Source organism: Sphaerodactylus townsendi, linkage group LG01 (assembly GCF_021028975.2).
Source record: "Sphaerodactylus townsendi isolate TG3544 linkage group LG01, MPM_Stown_v2.3, whole genome shotgun sequence".
Taxonomy (NCBI): domain Eukaryota; kingdom Metazoa; phylum Chordata; class Lepidosauria; order Squamata; family Sphaerodactylidae; genus Sphaerodactylus; species Sphaerodactylus townsendi.
This window is the reverse complement of record NC_059425.1, coordinates 43,086,015-43,105,994: the sequence shown is the minus strand read 5'-3', so window position 1 is coordinate 43,105,994 and position 19,980 is coordinate 43,086,015. Positions and strand designations below refer to the sequence as shown.

The 19,980-nt window shown below is 43.1% G+C and overlaps 1 protein-coding gene across 2 annotated transcripts in view; it reads left to right on the top strand.

Annotated features, from left to right (window-relative positions):
* The first annotated feature begins 622 nt into the window (after positions 1–622).
* The window catches only part of PPP1R21 (protein phosphatase 1 regulatory subunit 21), a 47,121-nt gene continuing 27,763 nt past the window's right edge, over positions 623–19,980 (top strand). Inside the window, exons 1-9 of one of the 2 annotated variants that reach the window (XM_048519263.1) lie at positions 623–872; positions 5,017–5,085; positions 6,108–6,248; positions 8,230–8,331; positions 10,222–10,386; positions 11,735–11,793; positions 13,142–13,236; positions 14,932–14,984; positions 16,002–16,151. In XM_048519263.1, the coding sequence (XP_048375220.1) occupies positions 813–872; positions 5,017–5,085; positions 6,108–6,248; positions 8,230–8,331; positions 10,222–10,386; positions 11,735–11,793; positions 13,142–13,236; positions 14,932–14,984; positions 16,002–16,151 (894 nt within the window). In that variant the 5' untranslated portion in view covers positions 623–812. Of the gene's footprint in view, positions 873–5,016; positions 5,086–6,101; positions 6,249–8,229; positions 8,332–10,221; positions 10,387–11,734; positions 11,794–13,141; positions 13,237–14,931; positions 14,985–16,001; positions 16,152–19,980 lie in introns of both variants that reach the window. The other variant, XM_048519255.1, reaches the window with a different exon arrangement.

Here is a 19,980-nt window from a genome sequence, read left to right as displayed (position 1 = left end):
ATGAACACATTTAACAGGGCAAAATATTTTGTAAGAGCTCACAATGTAATTTGTTTCCACATTAATCACTGGTAATGTTACTATCACATGTGCCGAAAGGGTGGAAAATCTGAGCAGGCGGGCGGGGGGGGTGGAGGTGTGTGTCCGCATGCCTGTTGTGGCGGAGGAAGGAAGAGAGTCCACGGGATAGAACAGAATAATTCAGTAGGCGAATTTATCAGCTAGTCAGCCAGTGAAGGCGCCTCCAAGCCGCCTGGGTCTCTTCGTATTCGCGCGGGAAAGAGGCGCCCTGAGAGGCTTCGCCCAGTCACGGTCGAGTTAGCGCTTTGCATTGCGGGAAGCACCCTCCTTTCAGGGCTGAGGAAACCCCTCGCCAGTCACCGGGAAGCCCCGTAGCCCCGTCCTCCTTTGGAAGGCAATTGGCGAGGCTTTCAGCTGTCGCAGAGAGGCGAAAAACCGTTGCCTGAGGCAGTGGCGGTTACCACGGCAACCCTCCCCCACACATTCATAGAGTCCCGTGTCTATCACCCATTTTCACAGCCCGCGAGGTGGGCGGGGATTTAAGGAGCCCCGCCTCTCATCACTTCCTTTTCCGTGTAACGCTAGCTTATCTGGACTATGATGCTGAGCGCTTTCTTTCTTACCGCTTCTGAGTTGATAGGCATCCAAGATGGTGGCCCGGCATCTAAAATCAAAGTGAGGCTGCGCAGCAACGCTAGCTCCGCCCAAACCCGGAAGTGCGTTTCTGCCGTAGGTTGAGCCGCTGTACGACCGCTTTTCGGATAGCGGGTTTTCATCCGCCGTGGGCTACCATGGCGGCAGCCGCCGAGCTGCAGGGGAAGTACCAGAAGCTGGCGCAGGAATATTCTAAGGTATTGGCTCACACCAACTTCCTTCTGCACCGACGCGCAGCTCATAATGCTGTTTTCCTTCATTCAAGTCATCTTCCGCCTCCACGCCTCGTGGACGGAAGCCCCGCGGGGTCAGGTATCAGCAACCTGCTCAGTAGCGGTGGTGCTTTTGTAGCTGGTCCTCGTTTTGTGCCAGCGCGAGAGGTCTCGCGTGTGAAGGATTTCCTAGTCAGTGCTGCCAGCCAGTGGACCATCATAGATGCCCCTTATTGATTGGGAATAAAAATAATCGTTATGGATTCCTTTTCTCCACCCCTTATGGTTGGTTTTGAGCTGTCAAACCGACCTCAGGCATGTTTTTCTGCTGTATTAATATTTTAAATATATGTATTATATGTCTGCGACACACTCTCTACTTAGTTCCTAGCAAACGCTCTGAAACGGTGCCATGAAAATCAAATGCTGGTAAGCAGCAGCTTAGAAACCAAGATGAAAACAGCTATAAAACTAAACGCAAACAAAAAGAACCCTTACATTGTATTTTGCGCACAAACGCATGTGTTCTTTCAGTTATATTTATGTGGCAACAGGAATCTTCTCTGTCCGCTGGAGTCTCCTGGACCAAAACTGGCTGGGGGAGGGGGTATGGCTCAGTGAAAGAACCTTTGCTTTGCTTTCATAAGGTCTTATGATCAGCCCCCCAATCTCTTTATATGCAGAAGGTCCCAGGTTCAGTCCCTTGCATCTCCAGTTAAAAGAATCAGATAATCTTTGATGTGAAAGATCTTTGCCTGAGACCCTGGATAGCTCTTGTCAATCTGAGTAGAAAACACTGACCTCAATAGAACCAGTAGTTTGGTTCAGAAGCTAAGGTTCAGTAGCACATTCCTTTTATGTGAAGGATGATACTTGCCCCCCATCCCCTTTCAGTTGATAGCCCATTGAAAAATAGGGATTGAGGTAGTTGCTGATTGGGGGATTGAAGCATTACTGTTTCCTCATATTTGGTCTAGTAAGTATCCTGGGATGAGGGTGAAGGAACATCCCAGATCTCCTATATCCTGTTTGAATATTAGATCAGAAGTACAGGATTCCGCTGTTTAGTAGTATCTGATGATTTGTTTTACTTGTAGGGACATTGATGCCTCCTAAGAAGCAAAAATTCTCTATAATTTGCCAGGTTATGATGTTCCCAACATCTTTGATATAGACTTGGATTAAACTAGCAGCTTCCTCAGTTTTTAATCGTTAAAATCCATCGTTACCACAGTTGCCGTTCCAGTACTTATTATGTGATACATGCAAACACTGTGATAGATATTGCTCCACTTTGAATTCTAACACCATTCCCATGTCTTCATCATGTAAACAGCTGTACCATATTAATGCATTAGACATTCTCACGTTCTTATTGTAGATTCCTGTTAAGTGGTTGGAAAGAGAGTGACTGCACCCATACACACACTCTCTCACACACACATTTTGCTATTAATACTTGTGTGAGATACTATCTGCTGTGAGATGTGTCAGTACTGGTACCAGCTCATCCTCTGCTTTAGGGAAGTGATATCTTCCTGGAAAGCTTTCTATCTGTTTTACCAAATCCCCCTCCCTATCCCTAATACTAGCATCTCATATTAATATTTATTCTGCCATATCAGTTCCTACTGTGCTGTTGCTGATTCAGATGTTTGATTGTCATGATCGGCCCATGTCTGGTTTGGTCCTGCCATGTCTTTCTCACCTGGGGTGTGGAATTCTTTCTCTCCTCATGCCCCACTCCCTTTTTATTACTGTGGTTGGGTGTACTTTCTCACTGTTTATCGCTTGACTTCCCGAACACTGCTTTATCAGCTGAGGCATCTGCTGTTGTAGTTCTGTCAATGGTGTGGAATGTAGGTTGCTTTGACTCTGAGGAAGGCTTCCTTGTCTCTGAATCTTGTCTCTGGACTAGGAGACTGGTGAGGGGCCATTCCGCCCTTGAGAAGGGGTAGACAGGCATAATGGGGATTGTTTGTCTGTTTCTGCTTTAGTTCTAGCAATAGAAGACTGAACCAGATGTGTCTCCGCACTCCTACATTCCCGCTGGGCGACCTTGGGCTAGTGTCAGTTCTTTGGAACTCTCAGCCCCACCTACCTCACAAGGTGTCTGTTGTGGGGAGAGGAAGGAAAAGGCATTTATAGGCCATCTTGAGTCTCCTTACAGGAGAGAAAGGTGGGATATAAATCCAAACTCTTCTTCTTCTAAATGATTATTCCTGATGCTGTCATAATACAGGTATTATCTGAACACAGTCTCATTATTCAACAGTCCAGGAGCCCAACAGTTTACCTGAACTATTCAATGCCTGTCCTGCAGGAATACATGGTCTGGGTGACAGTCATGGCCATTGATCCTAGTGCAGACAGGGGCACAACTCAACTATTGACCAAAGAGGGGAGTAAGGAGCCCCAGGATGAAGAGGGAGAAAAGACTTCCAATCCTTCCAAACCAGATGCAGGAACGGAACCAATGGTGATCCCTGTCCCTACAAGACCTGGTGTTGTGGATTTGAGCTGTCTCCCATGGCTTGGCCCTTTTGCAACACCATCCAACCCAGCACAGGTCTCATGGCTGCACACTCCGTTTAGGTGCGATCGGGAGGGTGTGTCTTGGAATGGAGCTGGACTTGCGGTGTTCAGAGAGTCCCACCAATCAGCTGTTATGGATTGGGGAATCTGCTGTTTGGAGGCTGAGAATGAGGCACTGGGCCGGCTGTATCTATATCTAGCCTGAAGTTACCTTAGTGAATCTTTTTTAGGATGGGTTGGGTGCATAAGTACTGCAATGGTTGCTGGTGCAAGTGAACCCCAGAACAATCGTGGGGTGGATCTGTCTGGCAGGTGATGTGGAAGGGTGCCTGTAGGCTGTGAAGTGATCGAAACTCCATCAAGGGACATATAGCTGCCCTAGTTGTGCAGAGATCCCAGTGAAAGGGGAGGTGAGAAGTATGAAGGCCAGAGAGGAGATGGAATGCGACTGGCACTGCCTGGGATTGTATCTCCTTTGCGGGGGAAAGCCATATGATTATTTTCTGTCCCCAATCTGGGCCCCGCCTCTCCAGGCTGATCTCTTGAGGGGGAGAAAAAAAAGAAAACCCTGCCTAAGTTGACCAAGAAATCCCCATTCCTGCATCCCAGTCGAGTTTGGGAACCGCTGCACCCGACTCCCTTTCCTTGCTTCCCCCATACCATTAACATGTGTAAACCAGTACCAGAGTATAGGGGTGAAAATACAATTACAATTTTATGTCTGCAAGGTTGCAGTTCTATTTATCTGGTGCAGGGGTAGGGAACCTGCTGCTCTCCAGATGTTCAGGAACTACAATTCCCATCAGCCCCTACCAGCATGGCCAATTGTAACTGTTGCAGTTTGATTCCAAATGTCTAACCATAAATCAGAATTCCTGCTTCACTTGTCATGTGTCGAAAGGGTGAAAAATCCACCTTTTATCCCTTGCTAACTCCCAACTTGTAAATACAGCCACATTAAAGCATATTTAAGGATGACTAATTTGCATTGTGCTGTCTTAAAAATGTACATCTGACTTTGTATTGATATATAAGGTGAGGGAGATGTTTTGTTCTTTTCCTTGTGTTTGTATCTTCTCTCCCCCGCCCCCAACCCGTACATTTGGTATTACACAACTTTAATTGGGGCAAAGTGCCCCCTTTTGAAAGTGCTAGAAAGACCTCCTAACTTGATGTTTTCTCTTTGCCCTTAATAGTGATACAGCCCCTCTTTGGAGACTTTCTGCCTCCAGTATCCTTCTAGGGATGAGAAGACTGGCTTTGACTGTGCTTTTGATAGACCCTCTTTGGTACAGAGGATAAGCAGCTGCTTGTAGCAACATGTCTCAATACTTTTGTGCTGTTAAAATGTGCAAAGCTCCGCAGCCATATTCTTTCCATTTTAGATAATTCAGTTGAATAGCTCAACACTTGAATTTCTTTTATATTCTTTGTTATATACTTATAACAGATTGTTTATTTATCCTTGTTATGCTGACCTCAACTTGTTTAACATTTTCTTAAAGAGGCAGGATTTTGCAGATGTCTAATCAGTTTGTAATCTTCCATTTTCTTCCGTTTGATTAATGATTTATCTATCTGTTTTTTTCTCCAGCTTCGGGCTCAGAATCAGGTACTAAAAAAAGGCGTTGTGGATGAACAAGCAAACTCAGCATCCCTGAAGGTGTGTCTTAAATGTGTGAAAGCAAAACAGAGTTTTATTTTGACATTGGCTCCTTGATTAGATGATGCATTTTGGTACTGGCCTGTCAGCTTGACTACACTTCCTTACTAAATGTGCATTCAGTGGTAAACTCATGATTTCCCCATTGCTGGTTTACAAGAGTTTGATACTGTTGTTAGTTTATACGTCATACATAGTGTCTTTTTAGTTAAATGTTAAACATCATCAGCTACAACTTTTGGGGCTGTATACTGTATTTCTGTCTGCTGCAATAAATTATTTGGGGGTCCTATTGGAGTGACTGGTGGGGTTTAAATGAAGTGAATAAAAGTAATGCAAAGTAAAATAAATAGCTGGAGGGACTAGGGAAAGACTGTAGCTGTCTGGTGCCTTTGTAGTACTGCCCGTACAGCTGAGCATGTATGGATGGTATAAGCAAGAACAGCACTGAATAAGAATGCTTTTATTTTTAATTACTAGTGAATGAGTTTGGGAGGATGGCAGGGGCCACATTGCTTTACAAGCAGATAGAAGTGAGATTTTACCCCCCCCCCCCCCAAGTCCTGCACAACATTTCTCATGTAAGTACTTGAGATCCTTTTCCATTGCTGGTGAATTAAAATAGCACCTACTATGCCTACTTCCAGCAATGCACTGCAGAATCTCTTCCCTGCAAACCATTTTATCTTTTGGTGAAAGAACTGAAATAATTACTGTTAAAAGAATTAATTAATTCTCTTGACTTTAAATATTGCAAGTACAACAGGAGTAAATAAAGTGTAGGAAGGGATCTGCTGGCATGTCAGGATTTGTGTGTGCGTAATTTTTTTAAAAAAACCTTTCCTACCCAAGTACCTTCTGCCTCGGCTGTTCAAGTATGATACAAAAAGTGGCAGCAATATGACGGATTTGGACCAATGGATGTTGGATTTGGACCAATACTTCAGACTGCCTACTTTGTAAAAGTTGGTCCATGCCAGAATCCAGTGTGATGAACTTTCTTATGTTGAACTCAGGAACAGTTGAAAATGAAGGACCAGTCACTCAGAAAACTGCAACAGGAAATGGACAGCTTGGCCTTTCGAAATCAGCAGTTGGCCAAGAGGGTAGAGCTGCTTCAGGATGAACTTGTATTAAGTGAATCAAAAGGCAAGAAGAATAAGGTATGTATCAAGGCGAAACAATACCTGTAAGCCTTTTTCTAAAGTAACAGTTCAGTAACTTCTGCTGAGATGCACTTTCTTTTTTTCTGAATTATTATTAAATACTATTCATAGTTTACTTTTAGATCTGGAAAAAAGTCTACTCTCTTGAGTTTCTATATGAAACATTGTTCTAGGCATGCATCTTGAATAGGACAAAAAAAAAAGAACAAATCAGTGACTCATGCAGAGATATGATGGGCAGCCTTCCCTGAAGGCAGGTTATTCCTCTGCACAGGGAATGATGGATTGATGTAATCACGCCTAATGTGGAGTTTTGGCAAGGTTTCCTGCCTGTCGTAGAAGTGAAGAAGATGAAACCAGAGCACTAAATCATAAAGAGATGCAGCAGGCAACTTCTGTGAGAAGGTAGTTTGGGCTCATGGGACTGTTTGGTTAATTTCCCCTCTGTGATGCATTAGTATTTGGCATACAGATCTGAACTATAAATTGCGCAAATGACTTAGTGACTTAGCTGCTTCCTGTTCTTTCAGTTAGTGATTGAGAAATATTTATTTTCCAGTGTACACTCTGAAATTTCTTTGTTGTTGGGGAGGAGGGGGTGGCCGGTGGGGGATCTGAGTGTTTTATCGTTCAGTCAGCCCTAAAATCTAATGTTTGTTAAACTTGTGTCCTGCTCTGTCTCTCTCATAGCTTCTTGTCTATTTTTTGTCTCTGCTTTTCCCATCTGGGAAGCGGCCAGAGCCAAACTCCTCTTCTCCCTGCCCTCCCTGTTTAAGTGGCATTATGTGTGTTCTCTCCATTCATTGGACTATTTAAAAAGAGATGCATTGCTGTAACAAAGCTGGTTTGCAGCATGTTTGCTGGTGATCAGACTATTGTTCTTGCTTTCATATTGCATAGATCTGGTGAATTGCAGTTCCGAAAAGAGTGGTGCCAAACTTCCTTCTGCTGTATAACTGGAGGCAATGCAAAAATCCTGAATTTAGGTGGAATCCGGAACGGTAGAAATCTCGTTTGAAGCAGCAGTTCAGGTAGTAGGAAGAGTCTCTTCCTAGCAGCAGTGCCAGCTGTGATGGGCAAGTTGAATTGGAGATCTGGATTCAGATCTGTATTGAGTGAAGATCATTTGGAGTGATGTGGGGCAAGTCACTCTTTCACTCTAACCTGCTGCAGAGTTGTGAAGATAAAAGGGATATCCCCACCCCAGGTTATTTGTTGAAGTGGCAGGATATGAATATGATGAATAAAGGATAAGTAGGATTTCTCAGGGTTCAGTAGAATCATTGTCATTCTGCAATAGCATAGTCCTGTGCTACATCAATATAGGGTTACCAACTGCCTGGGGGAAAAATGTCCTGTTCCTTTAACAGAGGCTTACTGGCAAGTTATTTATTTATTTACTTCTTTTGGTGATATAATTTATCTCCATGCCATGAGAAGTGTCAGCTGCCTGAATCCATGTATTAAGTGTCTAGGGCAGATATGTTGTGCAGTAGGCTAGGGAGATGGTCGCTGGTCCATGACATGTCCCACAAACTTTGTGAACAACAGGTGGCTGGGAAACAACTGTTATTCAGCATCTGGTCCTAAATACAGTATTGCTAGGTTGTGGCTCTCAGGGAATTACTTCTCTCTGTCCTCCATACCCACCATCCCATGCCTCCTATTCTTTGGCCATTCCAGACTTCTCTGCACCAGTGCCCAACATCTGGATCTATCCCCTCAGCCAGTGCCCACCTCTTCCCTGCACAGTCATAAGCCGATGGCATCTGGTCACACCTGGCCTCCTCTGCGGTATGAGTTCTGTAGACTTGGCATGCCAGTAGATATCAGCCCCTTTCTGATTGGAGTGTCCAAGCCTTCCCATCTTTCTGGGCTGTCAGTAGTCAGGCGGGTGCAGGCAGCATCCCTCTTTGGGCACCGGTGCAGATAAATTTTCAAAATAAACAATGCCAATAACGTTTTTGCTTTCTTCTAGAAAAGTGCAGAAACTTCCTTTCAGCTGAGCCAAGAACAGAAGAATGTCTTTGATGAAGACCTTCAAAAGAAGATAGAAGAAAATGAGCGACTGCATATTCAGGTATGGGCTTAGCAGCGCTTGAAAATGGACAAGGTATAATATGTCTGGCAAGTGGAAATATTCCTTGATTCAAACAGGGAAGACTTTGAAATAACTTTCTGTGGTGATTTTGTCTAGAATGGCCCAGCTAGTATCGTTAACCAGCATTTCCTCCTTAGGCATGAACAGGTTGTTTCTAGCACCATGAATTTGGGTAGTCTGCAGGCAGCAGTGCTGTCTAGCAATGTGTAACTTCTAAGAAGCATTAAAAAGTTGAATGACCTATCTGCTTTTGCCAGACTGCCTTTGAAAATTTGTTGTTCTGTCTGTTTTTCAGATAACTTGCTTTTTTGTCCTACAAATGCCAGACTGGGACTAAGTTAATGGAAAACATTTGGCAGCTTAGAAATAGGGGTTGTGAAACTTTTTTTTCTGAGCTCTTGAAATATTTTGGGAGAGAGTAAAGATGAGATTTTTCTTTAGTATATAATAACTACACTATGCTGGCAGAAAAGGAAAAAGGGAGTGGTTTTGCCCCCTACTTCACTGTAGCCTCCAGATTTTTATCATCAGTCTATATTGGTTCTGGGGAGAAACTTGTCATGGAGTTGGAGAAGACTGCTACAGGGAGGGATATGTGGAAAAATTCATGATCCTTGTGTCTGTGGATTATGGGATCCATTCCTCTGTCTTCCTGAGCAGTCTTGTTACAGCTATCCTGTTCTTCCTTGTTTCTCCCATTCTTGAACAACACATACCTGAAGAGGATATTTAGGAACCTCTGTGCATGTTGCATTTTGTCTTTTAAGAATTCCCAGGGAGAATAATCATACTAAAAAAAATTAAAGAAAAGCAAGTTTACACCACACACAGCTAAGGCTGTAAGCAAACATAAATGTCTTCTTGGGGGGGCCTGGTAAGCAGAGGCATATTGGGGGGAAATGGTGCCCGGGGAAACACCTTCTCCAGGTGCTCCCACCCTGGCGCCCCCGTGCCCCCCTTGCTTGAGAGCATGGCTTGGGGGCATGGCTTGGGAGGGTTGCTAAGCCCAGCCTCCCTGCAGGCCGGCTCCTGCCGTCCCTAGGCCCTGGGGAGGGCATAAGTCGGCCTGCATGGGGGCTGGGGCCACCCACCGCCAAGCCCCACTCCCCAGCTCCCTGCGGCCTGGGTCCTGCCGTTCCCAGGCCCTGGGGATGTCAAGAGATGGCAGGCGGGGGGCGGGGTTCGGCAACGTGCACCTGGGGTGCAAGCCATTTCATCATGTGACCGAAAGGCATGCGTCTGGGGACTTGTGTGACCCCGTGACCCTATAGGCCGCACGACTCTGCTGGTAAGGCTCTCTCTTCCTTAAACATGCTCTCTTTTTTTTTGCTTCAGTGCCTGTTGCTGGCATTGAGAGGGTAGTGCTCCTGCCATTTACTGGAGCCAGGAAATCTCATCCCAGCCAGCCGTTCTGCTACTGTCCTTAAAGGGAATCAGTTGTGGAGTCATGAATGCTAATATACCTTTTGTAAAAGTGGGAAGAAAAAAGAAGCGTGTTGATGGCTTCCTCTACAGCAGCAGCCTGCTGTTTAAGGTTGGATCTGCAGTTCTGTTGGATCCAACCATTACTTATTAAACAAAGCGATGAGGTCGCAAGATACCAAACTTAACAGTTTCACTTCTCATGGCCATTCTCTGTTTCCAGGCTGGGTTGACTGGCTCTGTTTTTCACATCCAAGAGTAAAAAGTGCAACATGTTAGCAAAGCTGTGATGTGAAGAAAAATCTACCCATCATGCACCACCAAAAGGCACAAATGTGCTGCCACTCGCAGTCTTCTGTTTATGAAGATTCAGCATGACCATCAGGGGCTGATATGCCCCTCTCCATTGGCTTGGGAGCTTTTCAGTTGTGGTTTTTCTCATTTTAGTTCTTTGAGGCAGATGAGAAACACAAACGTTTGGAATCAGAACTGCGGAGCAGACTGGAGGTCTTGGAGATGGAGGCTGCGCAGCACCAGGCGGTGGTGGATGGCCTAACACGGAAGTACATGGATACGATAGAGAAACTGCAGAATGACAAGGCCAAATTAGAAGTAAGTTTTACTGCTGGCCTTTCCCTGTGGTGGTTGTGACACTGTAGGAAGCTTTGCTCTCTAAGGTTCCTCTTGTTCTCAAATTTGTTGGTCTTTCCCAGTGACTCCTACCAAAAATACTCTGGGCTGGAGCTAGCAATGCATGAATGAGAAGTAAAATGTACTTTGCACAGTTCTGCTTGTGTGAGTGATGGCACAAAGGTTCCAGCAATACATGGCACTTCAGTATAATTTTTAACAAAACAATTATGTGCTCCACCCTTGAGTTATGTTCCCTGAAGCACAGTTTTTCATCAAGCGTTCCCTGAACGTTGACTGAGTAATTTAATTATGGGTTGGTTAGATTTTGGATTCTGGATACTTCTTCCTGGCTATGTTACTACTTCGTGTTTTATTATCTTAATTATCAGTAAAGGCCATTTCAAACTGCAATGTAATGGGCTGTAATGCAATGTAATGGGCTCTAGATATGGGGGGAGAGTGCGCACAGGGGGCTAGGCAAGCTGGTGGCAGGTTGCCTGCCTTCTTTGTCCTGCCCCCCAGTGCTTATCCTACCACTTCTCCCATCCCACCCCACCCCAACTCACTCCAGGGTTGCTCTGGTGCTGCTCTGTCATCACTCCATGCTGGCATGGCCCTTTGAGCCTCGCAGGTGGGTTGCCATGGCCAGGATGACAGTCTGGAGGCCAGGGCACTGGGCAGGAGGGTGGGGTTGGTTGGGGGGGGGTGGAGGGTGGCTGGGGGAATCAGAGAGTATGTGGGAAGCCTGGAAGGAAGGTGGTTTGGCGCTGCTTCTCTGCCAGGGCAGAGTTGGTGCTTGGGTCAGGAGGATGGCTGGGGAATGGGAAGGTGGGTGGGTGGCCCAGTAGGAGGGTGGCTTGGTGTCGCTTCTCCACTGGGCTGGGGTTGGTGTGTTGCAGGAGGAGGGTGGCTGCAGAAATAGGGAGGAGATGAGGGAGGGGATGAGAGGCTCAGCAGGAGGGCGCCTTGGCACCGCTTCTCCGCTGGACCCGGGTTGGTTGTTGGGGTGGGGAGAGGGTGGCTAGGGGAATGGGGAAGCGGGTGGGAGGCCTGGCAGGAGGGCAGCTTGGTGGCGCTTCTCCCCTGGCCCTTTTAAGTGTGACAACAAATCCTCAGATAGTGGGTGCACAGGAGAGTCTCCTGCATATCCATTGGCTGAGGGTTAATTGTCACAACATTATTGGTATTTTAGCCTTGTGTACCGATTTAAGTGATATTTTTTTTGTAGGACTGCAGACTATTGGTTGTTAAAAATATGGTCTCTGTGTTATGCAAACAGCTACTGAGTTGCTATTGTTCCTCTCTCCCCCCCCTTTCTTTTTTTAAGATTAAATCTCAATCTCTAGAGAGGGAAGCCAAGGATTGCAGAGTTCGAACAGAAGAATGGTACTTTTGTCCATTTTAAAAAACAATATTTTATTTTACTGATGACAATATGGAATGATGATTCTTAAAAACACTTTTATCTCAGTTTTGAATTGCTTCTATATGATCCTGTTAGCTATTGGAGGCAAGTATGAACAGCCGCATTAGCCCATTGAAATGAGGGGGAGGGGGTTAGACTGCAGTAATTCTCCTTTGGATTGTACTGTTTATGTAATGCAGAACACCAATGTGTTCATGCTATAGTTTTTTAAAAAATTTCACCACACATCTGCTGCCTGTTGGTGCTACAGGGACTGTGACTGGTATGCGCCCCCCCCGATAGGTATGCAGGTATGGATGGGAAAGTTGGTGCAGTTACACACACTATTGTAAGGACTTTTTTTTTTTTGCTTTTAGCACAATTGGAATGTAGATTTTCAGGAAAAATCAGAATGAGAAAGTATTTTCAGAAAGTTTTGGAACATTATCATGGGTCTTCAAAGGAGCATGCATTTATGCTTACATTTAGTAAAAAAAAATTAAAAGGACATCATGTTACTTTTATGTCCCAATAACATCAAATAGTTAAACTGAAATATTTGATTAGAGGAAAAACCAAATCAAGTGTGAATTTAAATATAATAGAACAGATTTAAAACTTTATGTGGAGATTATTTTATTGGAATAATAACTGTGAAAAATTTAAGTCAATAAAACATGTAGTTCTGTTATATTGGGTAAATTTATCAAGAATGCTGAATACACTGAAAATTGTTGATTTGCTATTTTAGTGTATCTATGGGCATGGTATTCCATGAATGAAGTTGTCCACTTGTATATTCCAACATAATTAAACTCAAATTTCAGCTTTGCTTTTGACTTTATTTGCAGCAACAATCAGATGAAGTCATAACTTGATTTTTATGTGGATTATTATTAGTGACAAAATATTAAATATACACACAATCAACTGCAAAACATGAATTACCACTTTGAAACTATATCAAGGTCTGACTGGCTCTTCATGTTAGCAAATTGGAATGGGGGGGAATTCATCATTTAGCTGTGAAATAAGTTTCCCTGATTTGGAATGTTCAAGAACATTCCAGCTGCCTAGCGTGAAGATCAGTCAGACCTTGGATTGCCAGTCTAGCAACTGTGCAGTCATCAGAACAGCAGCTCTACAATACAGTGCTTATAAATCTTTTTTTTTTTTACTAGAAACAGTTTAATTTTTCTTCTTGACTCATCTGGTATTATGAGACTACATAGGTTTGCTTGTTTAAAGTAAAATGCATATCTCTGGTGTTCTGTTTGCATTTCTCCCTATGTCAATACTTACTGTCCCCCATAACCTTTTCTTATGCAGCCAGCAGCAGCTAAAGAATCTGCATTCTGACTTGGCTAGCAGGTTGGATGAATCTCTACGCGTTATCCGTGAAAAAGTACCTTTCAATGACACAAGTAGGTTTTTGCCTCTATGCTTTTGTGGTTATTTAAGAGAGGAAAAGGGCAAACCAAATGTCAGCATTTTTCTTGTTAGCCACGCATTAGATAATTTTACTGTATCAGGAACCTGAGGTTGAACTACGTGTTATAAGGAACTCCCCCCATCCCCCCGCCACACCCAGCAATATGCTGTTTCATGTCTTTCGGGGGGAACTGTGTCTCCAGCCCTGGAAATTATCAGTGAAGAGCTGAGGTGAGAGAGTGTACCACAGCTACACTGTAATGATACTAAGGTACAAAGCTCTTCAAGTTGGGACACCATTTCAGTTTGTTCTAGAATAGGTTCTTAAGAAAAAAATAAATAGTGATGGAGATTAAGCCAGTAGCAGACTTGGACTGTTGTCTCTTCATTGGCTTTAGTCTTACTGGCTGATTTGGGTATTGCATAGGATTGAAAGGTTGCATTTTGCTAAGAGTGGAATGTTCTGGTGTTTGCAGGGTGCCTTCTGCTAGCTCAAAGAGGCTTGCTTGGGTAAAACAGACATGTTCTTCTTCCAGAAGGCTGCTTGTGTCAGAGGAAGACTCACCTTTTGTGCAACGAACACTTGGGATCCAACTGCATGTTCTTTCATCTCCTATTATCCATCAGGGCCTCTAGGCTTATGGTGGCTTAAAACATTTTAAAATGTTATTCATAGTTTCAAGTCACAAGGCAACCTCTGCGAGTCTCTCAGCATCTTAAAACTGTGTTTGTCATATGGATTAATGCATACTGGCATAAGGATCTACCATTTCCTTATTTATGTATTTGGATTTGTAGCCTTTGCTATCCTGAGGGTTCCAAATGATAACAGCAGTTTTACTTTAGTTCTAGTGAGAGCCAATATTGTGTAGTGCTTAGAGTTTCAGTCTATGATCTGGGACACCAGGTTCAAATCCATTCTCTGTCAAGGAAGCCCTCTGAGCCAGTCACACACATTCAGCTTAAGAGAAGGAGAGTTTGGATTTATATTCCGTTTTTCACAACTGTTTCAAAGCGGCTTACAAATTCCTTCTGTTCCTCTTCCCATAACAGACACCTTATGAGGTAGGTGAGGCTGAAAGACTAGGTCATCCAGCAGGTTTCATCTGTAGGAACAGAGGAACAAATCCAGTTCAGATAAGAGTCCACTGCTCACATAGAGGAGTGGGTAATCAAACCCAGTTCTCCATATTAGTGTCCACCACTGTTAACCACTACACCTTGCTAACTTTCCTCATAAATCTGCCTCATAAATTTCAGAGAGGAAGAAGAAGAAGAGTTTGGATTTATATCCCCCCTTTCTCTCCTGCAGGAGACTCAAAGGGGCTTACAATCTCCTTGCCCTTCCCCCCTCATAACAAACACCCTGTGAGGTAGGTGGGGCTGAGAGAGCTCCGAGAAGCTGTGACTAGCCCAAAGTCACCCTGCTGGCGTGTGTGGGAGTGCACAGGCTAATCTGAATTCCCCAGATAAGCCTCCACAGCTCAGGTGGCAGAGCTGGGAATTAAACCCTGTTCCTCCAGATTAGATACACGAGCTCTTAACCTCCTACGCCACTGCTGCCACTGGTTTAAATTTTAAACCATGTTTATCTGTTCTTGAGTGTCTCATAACAGTAATTTAAAGAGGAGGGTTCGGGGGGGGGGGATATTTATTGCAATGCTAAGGGTGATTTTTTTCTTTTATAGGATCTAGCCAGTTCAATGCTCTGAATGTCCCATTACACAACAGACGACGCCAGGTGAGGCTGTTTAAGGGTGTGGACTAATACTGATTTACTTCAGACGCCCTGCCTTTAAAACCCTTAATCATTATGTCAGTCCCTTTGTTAAGGCTGAAGTGTGGAATTTGCTTCCAAGAGAGAAGGTTCATAGAGCAGGATCAAGTGATCCCACTGCTGGTCCCTGAATTTTATATCAGGCTTAAGAGGTCCCCAGCACTTCACCATTCCAAGTGATAATACTGTAGCATTCCAAATAGGTGGTGAGCGAACAAAAAGCTAGAATCACTGATGTTGACCTTATTTGGCAGACAGGCTTAAGGACCTGCAGGATGAAGGTTGCTCCACATAATACATCAGATTTCTTCCTGCCTCTTGTGATGGCCAGAAGCCTTTTTAAAGGGCTAGATTAATGTGTAAAAGATAACTCTCTGACTGGCACCTATCCATATAATCCAAAAGAGCACTCTCCAGTTTCAGAATTGAGGTAACAGGGTCTGCATGAATTCTGCTCCTTGATTATTACCAGTCAGCTGTGGGTTACAAGGAAGGTCTGTGCCATAGACATAGGATAGGTAGAAAAGCATTGATAGGGAAATGAATTGCATGGACAAAGTCATCTTTGAATTATCTTGACATGTTCTTCAGGATATCTTTTCAAATGTTGAGTATTTTTGCAATTCTGGAAACATGTGACTGATTCTGATTCTGTGTGTGCTCTTTTTAAGTAACTGAGGTAATAGCATAATGCTTGGTAGTATATCTGATTTGAAGTGTAGGCGACATAAAAGATTTCTCTTCCCTCCACAAAGTGCATTGTGGTTCTGCCAGTGGAATGATATATAGGGCACAGACAGCTTGCAGGAAGTGAATGCTGCTCTCCCAGTTATAATAGCACCCTTACAACAGAGAGGGTGTCTGTTGTGTTCTTGTTTTCTGTTTGCTTAGTTAGGAGCAGTGCTATCAAAGGTCTTCAGTAACCATTTGCATTTCATCCATCATAAGATTGAGCCCCTTCTTACTCTTTGTTCCTTGCAGTTGAAGCTACGTGACCTTGTTGGCCAGGCACTGTCTTTTGTTCACGATCTGGTAACGGCTCTTCTGAATTTCCACACCTACACAGAGCAACGAGTCCAGATTTTTCCAGTTGATTCTGCCACAGACACTATATCACCATTAAACCAGAAGGTAAGCTGACTTGGGCTGAACTTCTAAGCAACCAGTTCACATGGTAATGAACAAACAATTAAATAAGCCATGTGCCAACATGTCACAGCTTTTTACACAGGAGGAAATACTGTTTTTATAACAATGTTTTTGTATTTATACAAAGCAACATGGAACAGAATGGCCTGAAATGTGTCCCAAAATGTGTTTTTGATCTGATGTCAGGGTGGCAGCGTTGCATATTATACCTTGTTTAGGATAAAAATGACAGGAAGAAGAAGAGGAGTTTGGATTTATATCCCCCCCTTCTCTCCTGTAAGGAGACTCAAAGAAGCTTACAATCTCCTTTCCCTTCCCCCGCACCCACAACAAATACCCTGTGAGGTGGGTAGGGCTGAGAGAGCTCTGAAGAACTGTAATTAGCCCAAGGTCACCCAGCTAGCAGGTGTTGGAATGCACTAGCTAATCTGGTTCACCAGATAAGCTCCACAGCTGAAGTGGCAGAGCGGGGAATCAAACCCGGTTCTCCAGATTAGAGTACACCTGCTCTTAACCACTACACCACGCTGGCATGCACCATTTCCTGGACTGTTTTTGTTCTAGAATGCTTCACTGGGGTTCTAGTCCCTTGGAGACAGAACTAGGTAGGTAGTAGGACCCAAGCAGAGCATTCTAGAACAAAGATGGTCCAGGAATTGGTGGATGAATTCACAAATTTCCTGTCATCTTTATCCTGAATGGGGTACAGATGCAATAATAGGAGGGCTGAGAAGCCTTTCCTGTCTGCTTCCTACAAGAAGGAAAGGACTTAGCATTTATAGACATTTTCGAGCACATCGTTTATGTTAGTGGAATCCTTGTACCATCTCTGTTCAGTATTATCAGTATCATCTTCATATTGCTGACTGGTTAGGCTAGGGGAATGCCTGGTTCTGGTCCATCTAGTCCAGTATTCTACTTCACATACTAGTAACTCTGGAGGGCCAACAGCCGGGGTGGATTTGATTTAAATCAATCAAATTGATTTAAATCATTATTTGAATCACTAGTCAGTAGCAGTAGATTTAAATCATGATTTTCTACATAAAGTCTCATACTTGCTGGTAAAATCTTAATATTTACAGCCAGATGAAGGTTTCATTTTTAGAATAACATTTTGGATTAGTTTTACAGTTATATGAGAAATTATTTATTTCGTTGTACTATTAGAAACACATAAATAACCTTGCAATGATTTCATAATTATCTCCAGTTTCATTCTGGCCACTAGGTTTTGTATTTTGTTGTTGCAGTGTTTGCATTTTGCATAAATGCTTGCTTTACCCATAGACAGAGGAATTTCATTAAATTATTCCCAAACTGGATTTCTTTTATGGCCTGGTGCCATTATTGATTCTCTCCTCCAGGAGAGAACAATGTAATAAATTTCAAGCTGTGTAGACAAACATCCCAAGACTTATGGAGTATTCTGCTTATAAGGTTTTATTTTTATTGCTTGCCCCTCTCCACACTTAGATCCTTGTGCAGATCTATTCCTCCACATACAATCTTCCATTCATTAAACTTCTTGAAACGTGGCACTTAAGAGGTAAAGGGCAGATTCTAGATTTGGAAAGGGACAATGGATTAAAGGTCTTTTTCTCAGCTTTGAATATTTATTTTACATTTTTGCTGCAAAAAAGAGGCATGTCATCTCCACAGGTACAAATTCACTGTTTTGAGAACAGCAAAACTAGTCACCTATGATAATATCTTCTAGATAGAAAAAATTACCCAAAATAATCTTACAGAAACTTCTTACAGAAACTTCTGGAAGAGCATGACATTGTGAAGGGATTAATGGAAGACATTTAGCAAAAAAAACCCCCATTACATGAATATACAGGCTTAGGCTTCATAATTAAAAAAATAATTTTTATTTCATGATGAATAACCTTTGTACTATAATGTATTTTAAATAGAAAATTATTTAAACAGATAGTCTTTTCCTCAAAAAGAATTTTATTTTAAAATCCCATTTAAATTTTACAAAACCAATTAAAAATTTTAAAATCTATCTTTAAAAAAAATTAAATTAATTTTTATTCACTCTGCCAACAGCAGACTAGAAAGGCTGAAGTCTTTCCCCGATGTTGCCTCCTGGCACTGGTATTCTGAGGTTTTGCTGCTTCTGAATATGGGGGTTTCCTTTAGTCATCATGGCTAGTAGCCACTGGCAGACACTAGCGTCCATGAATCTGTCTAATTTCCACTTAAAGTTGTCTAGGGTGTTTAAAGTAGAAGAAAGAGATGAAGCAAGGACTTTCTGATTCAGTTTACCACTAGGGAGCAGCAGTGGCGTAGTGGTTAAGAGCAGGTGTACTCTAATCTGGAGGAACCGGGTTTGATTCTCCGCTGTGCCGCTTGAGCTGTGGAGGCTTATCTGGGAAATTCAGATTAGCCTGTGCACTTCAACACATGCCAGCTGGGTGACCTTGGGCTAGTCACAGTTCTTCTGAGCTCTCTCAGCTCCACCTACCTCACAGGGTGTTTGTTGTGGGGGGTGGGGGAAGGGAAAGGAGATTGTCAGTCCCTTTGAGTCTCCTTACAGGAGAGAAAGGGGGGATATAAATCCAACTCTTCTTCTTCTTCTCCTTCCTTATTCATGTAATGTGTTGGCTCCAGCCAGCTACTTGATTTAATCCCACCCCGTCATTCTCCTCCATACAGCCCCATCCTACATGGATTTTGAACACACAAGTCCCATGGTTTCCAGCATAGTCATCTTAGATGCAGACAACAGTCTTCCTTTTTCCACCAGCAGAAAAGTTCTTTGGGATCCAATTCCATATAAACTTTATGGTTTTCATAGCTGTTAGTGGTGCAGATTTTTATGCCTTGAACCCGAAGGAAAAGGAGGATGTAAATGTTTTAATACCCTGTTTCTCTGAAAATAAGACATCCCCTGAGAATAAGACGTAGTAGAGGTTTTGCTGAAGTGCTAAATATAAAACATTCCCCGAAAGTAAGACATAGCAAAGTTTTTGTTTGGAAGCATGCTCGTCGAACAGAACACCAGAGCATACAGCTGTGGAGCGGAAAAATAAGACATCCCCTGAAAATAAGACATAGCGCATCTTTGGGAGCAAAAATTAATATAAGACACTGTCTTATTTTTGGAGAAACACGGTACATTATAAAAATAAAATAAATAAAAGCCCTTTGCAGTACATTTTCTTATGCATGCTGAGGATGAGTTGAGTATGGTTTAATTTTTCTCTCACCCAGCATGCTTTCCCCTCCCCTTATGCCATTGCTAGTGGTGTGATGTCCAAAGCGGTCAAATCAGATGCTTGCAGGCTCACATGGTAGATCTCCCAGATTAAATCTAGGATTTCATTCTGTGTGTGGAGACTGTACGTGTTTGATTTGATCAAACTTGGATGGGGCAAGTAGGGGGAGTAGTCTACAGATGTTGGAAACAATTGAGATCACTTTCTTGGTGTAGTTACAAGAGGCTTTTGAGCTTGGACATCTGAGGCCTGTATAGCTTGACTGACCCCTTATCCTAGTTGAGCACGTGGGCTGAAAAAAAACCCTTTCGATGACCTTCCAACCTCTTCCCTTAAAAGAATATTGAAACATTTGTTTACAAAATTTATGTATTTTTCAGTCACATGGCTGTCAATATGCCTTATACAATTAAAATTAAAAATATTTTTTCTGAGCGCTGTAAATGTTTTTTTACGTGTACTGTGGATCTTCCTAAGACACCTCCTTTCTGCTTTGTGAAGCTGTTTTAAAAATGAACTCAACTTTCCTCAGTCATTGTCATCTACCCAAAGTTTTATTTCAATCCTTCTTCCCCTGA